Source organism: Brachyhypopomus gauderio, chromosome 2 (assembly GCF_052324685.1).
Source record: "Brachyhypopomus gauderio isolate BG-103 chromosome 2, BGAUD_0.2, whole genome shotgun sequence".
NCBI lineage: Eukaryota > Metazoa > Chordata > Actinopteri > Gymnotiformes > Hypopomidae > Brachyhypopomus > Brachyhypopomus gauderio.
In genome coordinates, this window is record NC_135212.1 from 22125102 (window position 1) to 22143906 (window position 18805).

An 18805-nucleotide genomic window follows, 5' to 3' on the forward strand; every position below is an offset into this window, starting at 1 on the left:
ATACCCCATGCCAAGTGTCCTGTTGTCCTTTGGAACTGAATTACAAAGGGTACCATGTAGCTCACAACACTTGCCACCAGCCTCTAAACTGGCAGGAATCAGGACACTCCACCCCTAGGTGTGTATATGCAGCACAGAGTTAGAGCTAAGTGGTAGCAGCAAGAAGTGGAATGGGATTGGGCTGATATATCACGTAAAGCATTAAGTAATCAATTACAAAACTACTAATGTTGATAATCTTGACACCTTAATGTTAGTACAGGTGTCATTGAGGATTGATGTACTTGTAGGGGTAAATTATGACCTATGCTAACACCAAATTACTCTCTAATATCAGTGTATTAGTTAGTCTATAACTCTGTACTTGCTCATGTCATTCATCCCAAACAGGCCTAATTTTATTAAGATACCATAATAACTCCTGGTGTGTAAATAGTCATGTTAATAGGACATAAATGCCTCATTAAGAGATGTAAAAGCATAACAAGTCAAAGCATATCTGATGATGGTGAATGTAATGGCGTTTGCCATTGGGAACCACTGCTGTGTGTTTTAGTGCATGCGAGGTGGCTACCTGTCTCTGGCCTACCGTGTGTGTGCCGGGTTGATGATTGACTCAATAACACCTGGCTGACCCACAACCCAGAGACCGAGCAGGCAGGGCAGGGCTCACACTGCTTGCTTACATACGCCCAGCCAATCTGAGACGTCTGTCAGCAACCCTTTCCTTATCAGAAACGAGCCTGATAAATGAGCCTGCCATGGCCAGCAGCGTGTGTGTTTGATCACGTTAGCACGGCTATATTACATTCACCATTTATATGCTCTCTCCCTCTCCCTCTCTCTCCCTCTGTGTGTGTGTGTGTGTGTGTGTGTGTGTGTGTGTGTGTGTGTGTGTGTGTGTGTGTGTAGACCACCATGGCCCAAACACACCTGTCACCCATACCTCGCCAGGGGACCTGCCAGACTATTTATTGTGAGTCAAAACTAATTGTCGTGTGCAGTTTGGTGTTCAGTGTTCAGGGACGCCTCTTTGCTTGATATGCCTTGTGAAAAAATCAAAGTCTAATTGTGCATCGTAGTACAGCAAATGGCGATGAAACAGCGATGAACGGCTCTCTTTGGTTCTTCAGGAACATCTGGGTACTCGAGTGGTTCAGCATGTGCAGGTGGTCGCTGAGTGGGTGACGACTGGCTTAATTAGTCTCAAAACCATTTGAACTAGAAAAAGATGCTAGAGATCCGTAGACCCCAAGGCAGACTTCATGTGAAAAGTTCCAGTTCCCATCAGACTCAAAAGTCGAAATGAGAGAGACAGAAAACGGCACAAAACTCCAAAGCTATAATTTTCTATTTATACCTCATCATGTGATCTGACCTTGCGTAACTCATAAACAAAAAAAAATACTCTTAACACTCCAGCAGAAACCCTTACACTATGAAATGCATGCAGCTGTTGAGGAATACTACAAATTTGTGCTGTACTATAGTGCCACCTGTTGGTGACTTGATGAAACTTGGCATCATGCTCTATGATCATCCTTCAGTTTCATTTACAATATCTGTTTACGCTTATGTCTGATGGTTGTTTGTGTCCATCCAGAAAATACAACACTATAACAGACTTGGAACAGCGGCAGCAGTATAAGGAAGATTTCTGTGCTGAATATGATGAGTACAGGGATCTCCATGAGCGAATTGGGAAAATCACTGAGATATTTGTCCAGCTGGGCTCCAAGATAAAGACTCTGTCCCCAGGGACTCAAGAGTACAAGGTAGGGAAGTATACACCACACAAGGGCTTAGCTGGAAATGGGAACATTTGCAGGAAATGCAGGAAAATGGGAACATTTTGTACTAGGTGAACAAATAAAAATCGCTAATTAACAACGCAAGATACTGTATTGTGTACTTTAGTAGGATTAATAAATGGTTGTCTATCTTTCAGGTAATGGAGGATCAAATATTGGAGAAGTATAGGAGATATAAGAAGGTGAGAAATGTGGGGCACATCACTAGTACATTAGACTCGTCACGGCCGTCATTTACACTTATTTTACTGTGGAGCAAACTCCAATCGTCAGGCAGTTTTTATTTATTTATGGTATTCCATCCATGAGTTTTTTATTTTTTTCTGAGGACTGCTAAAGAACTCTTTCTTTTGTCTCTTGTTGCAGAAGTTCCCTGGCTACCGGGAAGAGAAGAAACGTTGCGAATATCTCCATCGGAAACTGTCTCACATCAAAGGCTTGATTTTGGACTACGACCGCATTCAAACCTCCTCTTAGTGGTCCCTCCCCATTCCCTCCTTCCTTGTCAAGGTTCCGTATGGACCAAAAAGACTCCTCGGTGGAGACAAGATAGGAACAAGTGTGGTTCTTCCTGGAGGAACCCGAAGAAGCATTTTTCACTTTCTCTTCTGCACAAATGGTGGCCAAGATTTTGTGTTCTGGGATCAAGCCCAAACATTCTAATGTAGGCCAAGACCTTCAACTCGTGAATAAAATCCTTTTTATCTTTTTTTTTGTTTGTTTGTTTCCATTTACTTGTTGTTGTAAGGAAGTGTTGCATTTGTGAAAATTTGAGGGTAGAAAATGGTGAGACGTGACTTAAACCAAACTTTATTTAATGTATTTCCTACCCCTCCCTCCCCCACCTGTCTTATATGGGTTCATAGCACAATCATAATAACTGGACAGTAAGAGAGGATAACCCCTATCCTGTTTGCTGTGTTTCTGTGCTTTATTGGGGTACTAAGCATACATTCTATTTTGCTATTTTACTGAATGTACATTTGTAAATTTGTAAGATCATGACTACAACAGAGGATTTTAAATCACTGGATAAAAAAGGGAAACCTGAAATACAAGAACCAAGGGCATTCCAGCTGAGTTCTGTAGGTTATTAGGGTTCACTATTTTTGTGGATTGTTTCTCTAGATGATGGCTGATTTCTGATTTTGGCTGTGTATGACTGCTCGATAATGTAATTCAGGATCCATTTCTGACAGAAGTTAGCTAAAGTGAAAGGAAAGGTAGGATCAGATAGGACTATTGAGAAGCGATTAGAAATGCCTACAGGTCTGAGTTTAATACAATGTTTTATTTCATTCTTAGGGGCCCATTTTCAGAACCCAGATTCAAACTAGTGCATGGCCAAAAACAGAATTTTAATGTGGGTATTTTCTGTTTCAGTTGGTCCGTTTCAGTCCGTCCCTAGACCAAGTCTGTGACTGAAAGACTGGCCTGAACATGTACAGCATTGGTGAAAATCCCATGAATTCTCTGTCCAGGTGCTCAAACCACTACAGCAGTGTCCTTAGCACATTATTATTATTAAACTCATTCACAGCATAAACAATCATGTTTTAAAGCACATTTAATTATGTTTATTTTGGCTTATTTTGATCAATTTTCTTTCATTATTTTAGTGTATATATATATATATTTGTCCATCTGTTTCATTGAGCCAATGTCCATGTATTTTTTTTGTGGAAATGTAGCGACATGAGAAAGGCACATCAGTTCTCTTACAGGCCAGATATTTCACAGTGCAAACAGGCCATGTGTTCATTTGATGGTGTTTTCAACTTTGTTGCTTGTACAAATTGAGTTTATGATCATTTCGTTGAAGGACACTATAATTCTCAAGAGTACATGTCATAACTTCTGAACCAGGTATCTCTTAACATTGCTCCAAAAGAGCTACCATTTACTGCAGAATTTACTTCCCAGGATGAATTTCTCTCCAGGATTACTGCTGGACATATCTGGCTCGTGTGAGAAGATTGTTTAACATTGTTTTCAACTGATATTTTATTCTCAAGTGTGATGTTTGGTAGAAATCTTGCATCTAAATATTTTCTCAATTTAATTAGGTTCTTCGTTTTAAAACAAAAACAGTCCCTAAATTGAGCAAAATGCTAAATATTGTCTTTTGTGCAGGTGCATTGTTTCTGTATTCCCAATTTGTATGAATCCTCGTCATGGGCAGAAATCTGCTCATTTTACCCACTTGCCTCACTTGCATTTTTGGAAGTATTTTTGTGTTTATGTGCGTTGACATTTCTCTCCTGAAGACTCTGCTAAGTTGTTATTTATGTCCCTGCAGTGTTAGTGTTCTCTACATCTCACTCTAAATTTGATATCTGCGTGAAAACTGATAGAGTTGCCAAAATAGCATAGGTGTCTCTCTCACACACAATCTTTCTTTTTAACTGTAACATTTTTTTTTTCTTCTGGGGCTACTTCATGTATTGATGTACAGTAGATGCCTTAAATAAACTGGACCGCATTAACTTTACACAGTGTATGTACTGAATCAATTCAGACAGCACACCTTTACCTTTATAGCATTAGACAGGCTACAATGAGTTTACAAAAGAACCAAAAAACTGCATTTACCTAGACTTAGTAACTTTAAAAATAAGTCGGATGGTGTTGCTAACCACACAAACTTGTATACCATGAGTCTCGGTGAGTGGGAAGGTGGCCATATGGTAGAAGCATTAACTCCGATCCTGTATATCTACCACACTTGTCCAGCACTACTACTGTACACAGATTATGTCTGCTCTTGGATTAAACTGCAGTGCTGGAGGCGAGTTGTCATAAGATGTTCTTTTAGCATAGGCTCAGGCATAAGCTGGGACTGAGACACTGAAGCACATAAAGCAGGACAGGCTGCCCAGGCCTAGCTGCCTCAACACTGGTCAACAATGATTTTGCTCCCTGCAACAACAACAATAAAATTAGTTTATTATGCATTTTTGGTGGATCCAAATGTTTTCAGAATTTTTCTATCACCCATAATATTTTTTCCCCTGTTGTTCCAGCATACTTATGTCATTGCGTACAGTATGGAAAAACACTTCCAAGGAAAGTGGTGGCCCTGTGTTGGCAGACTACTAAAGACACATTGACGAAGAATGGTCCTTAAGAACAACAGGCTAAAATCATACACTGTACATTTATATACAAGTATGTTTAGAATATATTAAGTATCCAAAATTATGTATGGATGAGTGATATTTAAAATCATAAAATGTAAAAAAAAAAAAAAGTGAAGGCAATAAAAAATATTTCTTTTTCAGTGTTAAAAGTACTATTAGCCTGTTGCTCTGGTTGCAAATCATTACAACATTCTTTTATTTATAGGTACTGGCTCAAATCAGAGAATTTCCATGTCATTGTACTGTCTTAGAATATCTGAAATAATGAAACCTTAGAATGTAAAAATGGAACTTTCTTTGAAATGGTGCAGTCTTTTTATTCATTTTGTTCAGGACAGTCTTCATAGACATGAAAATTAAGCAGCCTCTTTAAATAGATAATGTCAAAAGCAGGTTTTCACCAACACCATACCATCTTGAATGGGTTTGATGCAAACATCTGTAAGGAAAAGGATGGTATGGTTTCACTAATGCTCCTTAGTTAAACAGGACCAAAGTTAATTCTGAGTACAGTAATTAAATAAAGTGTGCAAAATGTGCATCTGGACACTGAGCATGTTGAAAAATTGTTCCCTGATTATATTAAAATATTTATTGTTCTCTTGAATTGTTGCACTTGCAGATTCAGTGATTTACAACATAGGTCCAATGACAGAAGGAACATGCACCTTTTAAGATAGTACATGTCATGAATCCAGTATCATGAGCACACCTTCCTTTTAGCTTTGGTCATACAGCAGCATCTCACGTCTGACAAAGAGTATAATGATAATAGTTATAGATGAAACTGTTAAAATAAACACATGTTTAAAGGCACTGACTGCAGTTGCCTACCTAAACTGTAACTTTGTTTCTCTACTACAGGATTAGTGTGTTTATATTTCAGTTCTTATTTTGTCCCCCCCACTTTTTCAAAAGCCGGTTTTGGTCCCCCCATAGTTTTTACGGTTAAAACCAAATATTTAAATAGTGACGAATCCATGCCCCCCCCCCCCCCCCCCCCACTTTTTATTACAAAATTACGTCCATGCCTCCAACCATAATCCAGCTATAATCTTATCCAGTTAATCAGTCTTCTGGGTCATCTCAATATTAGATACGATGTGCAGGAACTGGCCAGTGCTGAGCAGTAGTCCTGTAGGACCAGAACAAGGCACCCTGGCTCCATTTCCGGGGGTTCTAATTTAAATTTCTAAGTAAACATTTCCATAAACATTCACTGTTCCAAAATAAAAGTCAAGATGTCACTCTGTGTCTCACTACAGCATTTGTTTGCACTGCTATGACGTTACACCTAAAGGCACATAAATGTAAGTATTTAAGGTCAGTCTGCATACATAACTACATTGTAGACTTCAATTTCAAACTGAGCCTAGAACTAGATTTAACGTCTGGCCAAAAAAAAAAAAACATTAAAACTTCTTAGTGTTAGCTATGAATGAAGTCTATATAAAGTCAGCAGGTCCAATCTTTTTCATTCAAGATCACCTGTAGCAATTAAACACAATTAAATGTTAGGTATTGCAAAAGTCCAATACATGCTTCAATATACTTATCATGATAGGTTTGTATAAATTATATTTATCAAGTAGGTTCTTATACATTTTATATGTAATCTCTAAAAAAATAATTAAAATCTTTTATTCACTTTTTTTTTTTTAAAGCATTTTCCTTCCTGTTCTCCTATGGCTTTATTTTCAGATTGGGCTTCAGGACTGACAGTATGCCTATAATAGAGGAGACAAGCCCACAGATTCCCACAACCCCTGCATTCGTCTGGAAAATTCCTAGCTTGTCTAAAGGAAGGAAAATATCACACACATTCTTAATCGTGTCAAGAGCCACTGCTGGGTGACTTCTGAGACTCTCAATGAGCAAGAACAGAAATGCATCGAGTGGAGGAATGATGACCCCAGCGACGTCAGGACTGTCACTGATGTGCTGCTCAGCTTTCTGTTGATACTGCCTGTCCCAAGACCTCTTCACCATGAGCTGGGTGATCACATAAGCATCTCTAGCAAGACTCATCACTAATGAAAAAAAGTAATACCGCATTGCATTCAAGTTCCAACGGTCCTTATTTATGTCTTGGATGAGGCCGACATTTCTTGCCCAAAGGATGTTATCACAAATGAAATAGGCGGAACGGCTGATGTTGGCCAGGGTGAGACAAAAACGCAACACGGGGTCACTGAGGTCAAAGGTTCTCTTGGCAGCGTCAATGGAATTCACAGTATTTCCAAGCCTGAAAACTGAAAAGAAAAGCAAAATTCGTTTTTAAGGTGCCTTTTAATGGCAATGCAGAATATCTGAAAAGCTTAGTCAGTAACATGCTCGTTAAATACTTTAAATAACGAATAACTCCCAACAATTGGGACATTCAGCATTAAGTAAAATGAAAATAAACAACAGTCATTAATAGGAAAAGACCATTGCATCCCTATGTAAATTAAAAGTTTTCCTACATAAAAAAAAAGAAAAAAGTCTAAAGAACTCTAATTCATAAAAGGAATGTGTAACCTGATGGTAATTTGGCAACCACAGCTAGAACTAAATTGAATCTATCTTCATTTATCAAACAGATTTCTTGACAAAGCTGTTAAAAGTGTTAAGCTGTCACTCTACTGCTCATGTCATTAGGAATGGGAACACTACCACCTTACAGGGAGTCTGCTCGGGATACAGGCTGTGACAATATAAATAAGAGGAATGACTGATCAAATACTTTATTTACTTAGCAAAAGGTACGATTTGTAACCGTTTAAAATATTTAACCATTTATAATATTTAACCGTTTATAATATTTTATTTCCATTAACAGCTGGTTTACTGACCAATGCTGTAATGAGTTTCAAAATAAACTAAGCAAGAGTCTGAACAATGAGGTCAAGTAATAATCCCCTCTCCACCTGAACATGGAGCAATGGTCATGAAAGGCACAATAACTTAAGCAAGAGCAACATTGTTACAATTTGCTCTCCTGGGATTTATTCAAATATATCTTTTCTTTTGCAGAATCTAAAAAGTATGCATGTTATCATAATATCCGCGCTCATTAAATAGTCGGTGTGCTGTATTATCAACAGTTGGTGGAGTTTGCCAGTGGATATTCTAGCCAATGTGATTAAGCTGTCGTCATCAAGCCGTCCCTCGGGTCGCGGGCCCAGATGAGAACATCTGCACCGCGTCACTCTGACGACAATTACCCTGTCGCTGACGTCATCGCAAACAGAAAAAAAACAAAAACGCCGCATTAGATCGAATAAGTCTGAAGTCCCCTAGCTCTTGGACCCGATTTGAAGTGATGACGTAGGACACTGATAGAAAGCGAGTCAAGTCCACAGTCTGGCGATGTAAAAGTCAACATTTGGCTGGGCGATTCATCTTCTTGTCCTCAACAGAATCCAATGAATCTCCCACACAAGGACAGGAACGGAGAATAGGTCATACAGCGGTTGACATTTTCTTTATCGTCCGCGTTGATTATGCCAGAGAACTTTGACATTCGCCGTTGTCTGTCGAATTTAGGGATAGCGAAGACTCTTTAATTCTTAAATCAGCTGAACACTTACGCATGAAATGTACAGTTTGGCAAGACACACCCTTGGCAAGCTTGTATAATGAATTAACACTTTAACACATTTTCACACAAACAAACAAGCAAATAAATAAATAAAACGCAAATAAGGAAAAACGATATTAAACTTGACATTAACATCCATTTTAGGTAATTTAATATTAATTCTGGAATTCAGATATTTTTCTCTCGCTTGTTAAAATCGGCATCGACTTTGTAGATAGCTAACTTACAGGAGCTAGCTAGTTGGCTAACCTACCCGGTACACTAACTACACAGGGCGCGTGTCACTTACGCTTCCGTCCCGAGCTCATGCTCGACTCCAAATTCTGCAACTTCAGCAACATTTGTTTCTTTGTGGGATCATTTCGAAGCATGTACTTCGCCAAAGCGCATGCATATTGGGTTGCTCTAAATACGAAGGCAGAAAAATATGGCATACACAACCTGTAGCTTTCCGTCACATGTGCGACAGCGAAATGTGTGTGCTTTTCTAAAACATTTCTACGAAAATGTCGTAGAGTTAAAAGTACTTAAAAGCCTTCACCTGAAAATGCGATCCCTTCCTTGGCTTTGGTTGGTGAGTATGATAAATGGTTCCATTTTAGCAGAACTCAGGCTGGTTAGCAAACTATCTAGTTATAAGTTGACTCAATGCAGTTAAAGTAACGTTAGCGCAGATGACTCATCTGGTGTCATTTGTATTAGGTTACACAGACAACTAATATATTTAGTAAAGTTATTTCCCTTACTGTTAAAAGTTAAAATCGTGTTACCACCAGTAAGACTTGTCAAAGTATATGCTTTCGAAGTTTAATCAGGCGAGTGTGCGTGCAACATCCGAAGAGCACGAGGGAAACAAAACTCCAGCGTTCCATCATGTATGATGTCATGAGGTCATAGAAAGGTAACAACGGTTACATTTATGTGTGACTTCGTGAGTATAATGAACCTGGTTGTCCAGTTACCACGATCAGAAACCAGGGCACGCAGTCTGAGTTTAGTTAGCGAAACCTCCTGAGGTTATATATTTGCTATATATTTGTCAAATGATGTGTGCACCGATCATGCCTTTGATTTATGTTTGCGTAAAGAACTGGCCAAATAAGCCAAAATATGTAGGATATACTGTTTGACAGTTAACGTTCAACTTACTGTTATTATTATTATTATTATTATTATTACTAAGCCTTACGTGCTTGGTGTTAGTACGGATGTTTATAATGGACGGACAAAGTCTAATTTACTTCCTGTAGTTTTTGCTTTGCCAACTGACTCCCCGACAATATCCATTTTAATTTATTCTGAATATGTTTTACTGCAGTGAAAAAAATGTAAGTAGTAATAGGCCTTGGCACTTCATACTTCTTAATATTTGTACACCTTGCAACAGGTGCTAAATAGCAGACTTTGATAATTTAAATATTGTTTTCCACTTGCAAAACTAAATCATTATGCAAAAAGAATACATTATGCTCTAGTACTAAAACTGTTGTTTTTACATCATTGAGTTACACTCACAGTTGTGATTTAAATTCGATATTTCTCGCAGATATTTTTGTTCCATTATAGCGAATAAGTTGTTCTTCACAACAGACAACGTTTTTACCCAAGTGTACAATCATTCATAAGAAATTACATCAACAGTTTTGATGTACAACAAACTAAATTGAATACTAATATAGCTATGAAGTCAATCAATCAATCAATCAATCAATCAAAGTTTATTTGTATAGCGCTTTTAACAACTCAAGTTGTCGCAAAGCAGCTTTACAGGGTTTACAAGGTTAACAATACTATGGGTCCAGAACCCTAATGAGCAAGCCAAAGGCGACAGTGGCGAGGAAAAACTCCCTATGATGGTGGGGAATAGGAAGAAACCTCGGGAGAACCAAGACTCAAAAGGGAACCCATCCTCCATTGGGCGGCCCGTTAACACACAAATACACAAGTCACACATAATTCACACAATCAGACTAGGTAAAAGGTAGAATTGAAAGTTCTGGGTTTTGATATTGTCACTGTAAATGTCTGTTGATGAATGCCAGGCTTTCATTCCGTGTCGGAGCAGTGATGCTGGTATTGTAGGCTCCGACTGCAGTGTTACTCCCCGGGTAAACCCCGGTATCAGCACATCCACCGGCAGCCAGACCATCCCCCAGGTGCCTGCAGGTGCCTGTATCCAATCGTCTTGGGTAGAGAATATGTTAATGGTCTTGCAAAAGCTCTGGAGTGCTTAGGAGATTCAAGGGAAAATATTGAAGTAGGAAATACTAACTGAAGTAAAAGGGAAAGTTCTAGTTCAGTTATTAGTTATTATGAACTAGTCAATAAAGGTACTGTAATGTTTTTTATTGAGCGCTAAAATGCAATTACACTGCTCGTTCTGCAGAGGGCAGCATGTCCTGTTTTTTTGAGGCGCTCAACAATAACTGGATTCGAACCATTTATCAAACATCTGTAGCGGTCCTCACATTGTCTTTCTTCTCATTCATTTGGTGTAATATTAGTTCATAGTTTAGACTGCTTTGGAAAGCTATTTAATAAAAAACCCAAAATGGCTTTGAAAATACTAATGTGACCATATTTGGTTTTTCAGCAAAGAGGGCATGAGACACTTAAGCAATTTTAACAAGATTATTGGTTAGACATTCAGAGACTAAATGACTAGATAATCTTCTCAGCTGTCCCTTATAAATAATGTGGGTATCTAGTTTAATACACACAGAGACACTGGTAAATCACATCAGGCATTTGTGTTAACATTTTTTTAAAGTTTATTAGACTTACAAGCCCACACATGAGTGTAGGTGGTGGGGTGAGTGCATAAGGAAACTGACTGATATAAAATTATTTGGAAAAAACAGACACTGCAAAGAAGTCCAACCGTCAGAGCACTGGCAGCTCTGTGTGAAGTTTTAGGCCTTATTAGGGAACCACACTAAAGATCATATGGAAGGTAAACTTATGTTTATGTTTGAAAACAGATGACATATGTTGTGGGTGTATCTTACCTGGAAAGTGACAATCTAGCAGAATGAGTCATCTGGACAGCTTCTCCAGTGATTTATTGATTAACCAGTAGAAGATTGGCTGTCACACACAAGTGCTCATCGGTCAGTTGATTTCAATCGGCTCTCCCATGTTGATCATATCAGTTGTATGGGGTTGATGACCAACCCTTAGCTATGGGGTGAGATTTCCTGCCACGGTCCAGTCAGTGGGTCAAGGATCAAGTGGCCAAACTTAGTGGCTGGATATTTTTACATACTTTGTGGAAGAAGAACCCAGTGACTGTATGAAAGAAAAACTCAAGACATATATCTTTACACATACAGTTTTGTACATTGGTGTCATATCCAGGACCTGATGTCTGATATTTGCTTGATGTTTAGTTAGTGTATTATGGACCAGTGCACAGCCTAGACAGAGACAAGGACATGAGAAACAGAAATATGAGGGCTGTATAATGACCACACACTGCACTGCATGTTTTACCAGCTTTAAACCATAAGCATCTCTGTGTTGCCCCAAATGGTTTGGTGATGGTATTCTAGAATGGAAATGTAATTTCTTTTTCTATTCCTGTCTCTGCCTTCCAGTAGCACGAGACCACATTTGTGTCATTATTCTCTGGATCTCATTTCGCTCCATTTGTTTCTGCTGCTTTTCCGCCACAGTGATGTAACCTTGACGACCTGTCTAAACTGGTCTATACGTTAGCTACACCCACACAGTGAGAAGCAGTCTGAATATAATCTTCACAAAGATTTTGGATTAGAACAAAAGTAGCCATGCAGCATAAATCTCTAGAAAAACAGAAACATCTGGTTTTAATATTTCAGATTGGACGGGTTGGTTTATGAATGCATATTACTACCTCAAGATATGCACATAGGATTTTACACTACTTATCCTTTACTGTGTGGTTCATGTGTGTGTGTGTGTCATCACTGTGTGGTTCATGTGTGTGTGTCATCACTGTGTGGTTCATGTGTATGTGTCATCACTGTGTGGTTCACGTGTGTGTGTCATCACTGTGTGGTTCACGTGTGTGTGTCATCACTGTGTGGTTCATATGTGTGTGTCATCACTGTGTGGTTTGTGTTTATGTGTGTGTGTGTGTGTGTGTGATCACTGTGTGGTTCATATGTGTGTGTGTGATCACTGTGTGGTTCATGTGTGTGTGTCATCACTGTGTGGTTCGTGTGTGTGTGTGTGTCATCACTGTGTGGTTCATGTGTGTGTATGTGAGCCCAGGTTTATTTTGGTCAACCAGCAAATAAACGGACTAAGTGGAATACCACCAGCGCGAATATTAAGGTTGAACTAACTCCGAAAAGCAAGCAATACAAGCATAGAATTAGAGTGAATAGATCTGTTTTTATGGATCGGTCACATTGTCCCCGATACCCGATCTAGAATTTTTCAGATATTAATATCGGAATCGGTGCATCACTCACTCAATGTCTCTCTCTCTCCATCTCCCCTGTGGGCTATAAATATGTCATTGCTTATAAGAACATTTTCACAGTTGTGTAGCAAACATTTCAAAGATGAAGTGTTGAAAGGAATCCAAAAAGTTGTTTTTATTTGTAATGGCATTGTAGCTGAATGTAGCTCTAACCACACAGATAGACATCCGTTCCTTCAGTGTGATATCAGATTTCCTACAAGGAGAATTTGTGGGAGTAGCAGATCGCTACTGCAACATAAGTTGTTTCTGTAGATTGTCTACATTGACAACAAAACACTGCATACCCCTACAAAGCCCAGACTCCCAATCCCACTTCTGACACCTCCCCACCATGGTCTGTGTATTGGGAGTTATGTAGGCCAAGGCACAGGCCATGTAGATTGCGGCTAACTGGAGACATTTTGCATTCCTCTAGTGGTGGCTCAGCCAACTGACTCTTTACAAGAAGTCATTATAGATAAATATTCATTTTCACAGTCCGGATGTGACCACTGAACCAGCTGAATATAGTACATAAGTGACTCACTCAGGTTCTCATCTCCGTGACCGTGTCTCCTCATGTTTACTGGGCCCGTTTGTGCGGCTGAGGCTGAACTGACGCTGTAGTGTCAAGTAGACGCCTCCCGTATGCTCTACATAGCCAGAAGATGTGAGGAGACCTCTATTTCAAAACGTACGTCTTGTGTTGACAAGAAAGCAGGCCCATCACTGTGAATTGTCATGATTATGGTCATCTATGTATTTTGTTTGTGTGTTTGATTTTTTACTTTTCCATAAGAGGTTCAGAGCCAAAGTTCTTTGGCAGTACCTAAAGAGTAAAGGTTAGAGGATAATTCTGGATCCTCGGGATGTATGAACCCTGTTGCCTTTTCAAACAGGAATGACACTATTAAAAGAGCAGAGTGAACAAGTAAATGGCTTAGATCAATGGAAATTGTTTTCAGAGTTATAAAATAAAGAATAACTAAGGAAATGTAATCCCTCAGTGATCAGTCAAGCCTTAATGAAGCAGATCCATTTACAGCAAATTAAAGACAACAGTAATAGGGGAATCCTATGTTTACATTATCAAAATAAATGAACATTCAGACTCAGATTCTAAATACTTTACCACAATGCATGTATCCACAATACACACTATATGGCCAAAAGTATTCACTCACCCATCCAAATTATCAGAATCGGGTGTTTCAATCACTTCCATGGCCACAGGTGTCTGGGTTTGGTGGTCGCCAGGAGAACTGACTGCATTGTGCCAAGTGTAAAGTTTGGTGGAGGGGGGATTATGGTGTGGGGTTGTCTTTCAGGAGCTGGGCTTGGCCCCTTTGTTCCAGTGCAAGTAACTCTGAATGCTTCAACATACCAAGACATTTTGGACAATTCCATGCTCCCAACTTTGTGGGGGAGCAGTTTGTTGCTGGCTCCTTGCCCTTCCAACAAGCAAGGTCCATAAAGACAGAGTCTTGTCTGGATGAACTTGACTGGCCTGCACCTGTTGAGTCCTGACCTCAACCTGATACTTTGGTATGAAGAGCAGAGACTGAAAGCCAGGACTTCTCATTCAACATCAGTATGTGACCTCACAAATGCACTCGTTCACAAATGAACACACTCCTAAACCTTGTGGACAGCCTTCCCAGAAGAGTTAAAGGTGTTCTAGCTGCAAAGGACCACCATCATACTGAACCCTATGGATTAGGAATGGGATGTCACTTAAGCTCATATGTGAGTCAAGGAAGGTGAGTGAATATAGTGTACTTCTGGTTGACAAAGATTTTAGTGGTGATGATGATGATGAGGAGGAGGAGAAGGCTTGAAAGAAGTGAAGAATTATTTGCTTATTGTGTTGTGATAAGTGTGTTTTTGCACGATTTTACAATATGCTAAATGGGAGCACATTTAGTGGTTTAATTTCACATCATGTCTGCCATGTAGCGAATATTTATCACGAGGCATAAAAGTGTTTAGAAAGGCACTAATTGGTACATCAGACAGAATTGGTGACAGCCTTCAGATGGAAAGTGATGTAAATGAGGCAATTATGAAAAAAAAAAACAATGAAGTTCCATAGCACCTTTCAAAGCCACTGTCACGTCTGGCTCTGCCTCCCATCTGTCCGTCAAGCTTTTGTTGTCATGTTCTGTGTACCAGTGTTTTTCCCTCCCTGTTTGTCCCCTCTTAGTGATTTGTAACCCCGCCCCTCGTTATTAGCCTCACATGCTCCTTGTTTAGTTCCTTGTTAGTGTTTTGTATTTATACCCAGTGTCTCCTGTGTTGCTGGTCATTGTTTGTACTACAGCCCTGGGGGGTATTCCACGAAGCGAGCTAACTCAGTAAGCTGGGCTTTTTAAGACAAACCTAGCTCATTTTGCTCAAATTCGGTTCCATGAAAGAGGCTAGACTTGAGCCTCGCTCAGTTACTACAGCAACATATACGTTTGAACTAACCTGCTCTGTACCAGGCTAGAGTTGAGGCATAGCTTAGTGGGACCGCTCCTATTGGCTGAGCAGCGTGATGTCAGTCTCGCCATCCGGGAAACTGAATTGAGGAACAAGGTTCCGCTGCAGTTCTATCCATTAAATTGCTCTGGATGTAGCATATCATATCATATCTTTATACATTTAATTGAGTACTGTAATTATTAGTTTGGAATGATTGCAGGTTATTATTATCAAAATTTAATAATTATATTTCAAAATGCAATTTATATTTTGATCTTAAGAGTACATATTCATTGGTAATCAGTGAGGTTTCTGCACATTTTAATGTATTGGTTTAATCTTCACAAATTCAGGTCAGTGTAAAATGGAATACAGTGTTTAATCGCAGTTATGGTGCAGAAACATACATTAGCATAAACTCTATCACAAAAAATACAATTCTTTGTACCTGAGTACACTGAAAAAAATAAATCTGAGCAGATGTAAATGTAACATAATTAAATATGTGATATTAACAATAAAAAAATTATGTTTGTAACTTTACATGAATATATCTTGTTTTGAAATTAATCTGCATTTGTTCCAAATACAAGATATTTTGCATTTTGTCCTTAACAAGATGTGTTTATGTAAATTCAACTAATCTTTCTACGTACACCCATACAACAAACTGTTTTTGTGTTGTATTTACTATTTTCCAATGACCGCGAAGTGGGAGGAGCCACTGGTTATTTTCCTCGTTTTTCCATATTTCAAATTTTAACAACCACAGTACTGGCTGTAGCGTCCCGATTGAAAAAGTGGTCTCTCGAACGGATGGTTCACAACATAACATTTTATTATTATGCCTTAGTCATAAACACATCGTAAGAGCTTGTTCCCTCATCAACCAGGTGCTAAAGATCCATTAAAGTTACGAATAATTATTTAGTAATCTTGTTTTACACTGTTCTTTCAACCTTGACCGTGGAGTGCACCTGCTAACTACGCATCGGAACTCACACACTGATAGCGCGTTTATTTTTCTCTTCTTCGTTTCTTTCTTTCAAAATAAAAGCATAGCGCTGCAACAAAATAATAAAAGCTTATGAACCAACTTGCAATATGAAAACACTGAATATCAGGTCAGTTACACTCCCACCAAATCATTATAGCTTAACTGGCAAACAAATGGAGTAATAATGATTTCCTAACGAAGAAATGACCTGTAGCCTTAACTCAATAAACACAGTTTGTAATAAAGAATGAACTTTAACTGTGGAATGCAATTAAACAGTCTCTAATAACAAAACCAGTTTCTGCACTGGGCGTTCCACTATTGAAGGTTTACTAGAACATTGTCCTTTCTCCAACTTCTTTTCTGCAAAGCGAATCTTTACTTTCCTTACAAGTCCATCTTTGTCGGTCACTGTGTCCACTACACGAGCTAATCTCCATTCATTGCGAGGTAAATCATCCATCTTTTCCATGACGACATCTCCTACCTTCAAATTTCTTCTTGGAGTGTGCCATTTCTGCCTTGTTGCAATGTTAGACAGATATTCCCTTTTCCAACGGGACCAAAATTGTTCTGCTAGGTACTGCACTCGCCGCCATCTTTTTCGTGCATAAATGTCCTCCTTAATGAAGTTCCCTGGAGGGGGCAAGGCTGCCTTTGACTTCATAGTAAGTAGGTGGTTCGGTGTCAATGGCTCGAGGCTGTTCGGGTCACTGAGGTTGTCTACTGTGAGAGGCCTGCTGTTCACAATTGCCATCGCTTCATAAAAGAATGTTCTTAATGATGCATCATTCATTCTGTCTGATGAAAGTGAAGCTGTAGAACGCATAATGTTTCGAACCGTCCTGATTTGTCTTTCCCATACACCTCCTGTATGGCTTGAGTGAGGAGTGTGCATTTGGAAGTCACACTGTTTCTCAGCCAGAAACGTGGTAATGCGGTTAGTGTCCACTTGTTTCAAAGCTTCCTGCAGTTCGTTTTTAGCTCCAACGAAGTTGCTTCCTTGATCGCACTTTATTTCACTGACTGCTCCTCTTATGGCTATAAAACAGCGGAGAGCGTTGATAAAGGCATCCGTAGTCATGTCATCCAACATTTCTATATGAATTGCCCTGCAACAAAGGCAAGTAAACAGAAGTCCATAACGTTTATGTACTTTGCGATCTTGTTTGGTTGTAAAAGGACCAAAACAGTCCATTCCACAAAAGGTGAATGGTGGAGATGGATCTAGGCGCTGTTTTGGGAGATCCGACATTTTTTGTTTCTCTGTGTCTCTTCTGAGCCTGCGACATTTTACACATTGGTGTATAAATTTTGCCACGGCTTTGTTGATGCATGGAATCCAAATTCCGTTTGACCTAATCTCATTGATTGTCAGTCCTCTCCCTTGGTGTTGTACCTTGCTGTGACAGTGAGCGACGATTAGTTGAGTAACGTGATGGTCCTTGGGAACTAATACTGGATGCTTCAGTGTGGAGGAGAATGAAGCATTTCGGAGCCTTCCTCCCACCTTAAGGAGTCCATCACTATCAAGAAACGTGTCCATTTGAAGCAGTTTACTTTTGATAGGAAGTGCCTTTCCCTGTTTAAGCAGTCTTATCTCCTCTGCATATTCATTTGCTTGTAGGTCCTTTATAACAACACATTGTGCATTTTGTCTTTCTTGTGATGTGCTATGGCCTGTTGTTTTATCTCCCTTAACACGGCGGATCAGTCGAGCTATGGCTTGAGTGGCCTTGTACCATGAGGAAAATTTTGTCAACTTGTCTGACAAACCTTTCTGCTCCGTTTTAAGTGAGTTTAGTGCATGTACCTTTTTAACCTCTGGATCTCCGAGTGGCACATCCATGTCAATCTCTGTAGCTGTGGGAATTTCTTTGTTCCATAAAAACTGTGGCCCTTGGAACCAGTTTGATGTCATAAGTTCACTTGCACTTAAACCTCTGGAGGCCATATCCGCTGGATTTTGCTCAGAGGAAACATATCTCCACTGCTGGGGGGAGCTGTTGAGCCTTATCTTCTGAACTCTATTGGAAACAAATGTGTGAAAACGACGTGCTTCGTTATTAATGTAGCCTAAAACCACCTTAGAGTCTGTCCAAAAGTACTCGTCTATCTCCGTCAATCCTAATTCATCCTTTAACATGAGGCTTACAGTGATGGAGACAGCAGCAGCTGTCAGTTCGAGTCTAGGTATTGTTACTACCTTGATAGGAGCAACTCTGGCTTTAGCTGTAACTAAAGTACAATGCACTTGCTCATCTTTGCTTATATGTCTTAAATAAGAACATTGACCATAACCGTACAAGCTTGCATCAGAAAAATTGTGCAATTCTGTTTTCACTATTTTGCCAAAGTCTT

General features: G+C 39.3%; 2 protein-coding genes and 1 long non-coding RNA gene across 3 annotated transcripts in view; 2 read left to right on the forward strand and 1 right to left on the reverse strand.

Moving 5' to 3' along the window:
• LOC143493033 (RNA polymerase II elongation factor ELL2) overlaps positions 1–4302 on the forward strand; it is a 30923-nt gene extending 26621 nt beyond the window's left edge. Inside the window, exons 9-12 of the mRNA XM_076991131.1 lie at positions 913–976; positions 1604–1775; positions 1949–1993; positions 2178–4302. Of these exons, the coding sequence (XP_076847246.1) occupies positions 913–976; positions 1604–1775; positions 1949–1993; positions 2178–2288 (392 nt within the window). The 3' untranslated portion in view covers positions 2289–4302. The remainder of the gene's footprint in view (positions 1–912; positions 977–1603; positions 1776–1948; positions 1994–2177) is intronic.
• A 1655-nt stretch (positions 4303–5957) lies between these two features.
• pex11a (peroxisomal biogenesis factor 11 alpha) lies at positions 5958–9404 on the reverse strand. Its single transcript, XM_076991140.1, has 3 exons — positions 9076–9404; positions 8824–8939; positions 5958–7203 (listed from the first exon to the last, which is right to left on the reverse strand). The coding sequence occupies exons 1-3, from the start codon at positions 9129–9131 to the stop codon at positions 6635–6637; spliced, it is 741 nt and encodes a 246-aa protein (XP_076847255.1). The 5' UTR covers positions 9132–9404; the 3' UTR covers positions 5958–6634.
• The window catches only part of LOC143493046 (uncharacterized), a 37119-nt gene continuing 27666 nt past the window's right edge, over positions 9353–18805 (forward strand). The window contains exon 1 of the long non-coding RNA XR_013125318.1: positions 9353–14744. This is a non-coding gene — a long non-coding RNA (uncharacterized LOC143493046). The remainder of the gene's footprint in view (positions 14745–18805) is intronic.

What these genes read in the sequence shown, in the direction of transcription:
- pex11a (XM_076991140.1), bottom strand. Translation starts at nt 9,131, where the DNA reads ATGGAACCATTTATCATACTCACCAACCAAAGCCAAGGAAGGGATCGC. An exon ending in GGAAGGGATCGCATTTTCAG is followed by an intron (nt 8,940 to 9,075) that starts GTGAAGGCTTTT and finishes CTTCGTATTTAG; the next exon opens with AGCAACCCAATATGCATGCG. An exon ending in CATGAGCTCGGGACGGAAGC is followed by an intron (nt 7,204 to 8,823) that starts GTAAGTGACACG and finishes TTTTCTTTTCAG; the next exon opens with TTTTCAGGCTTGGAAATACT.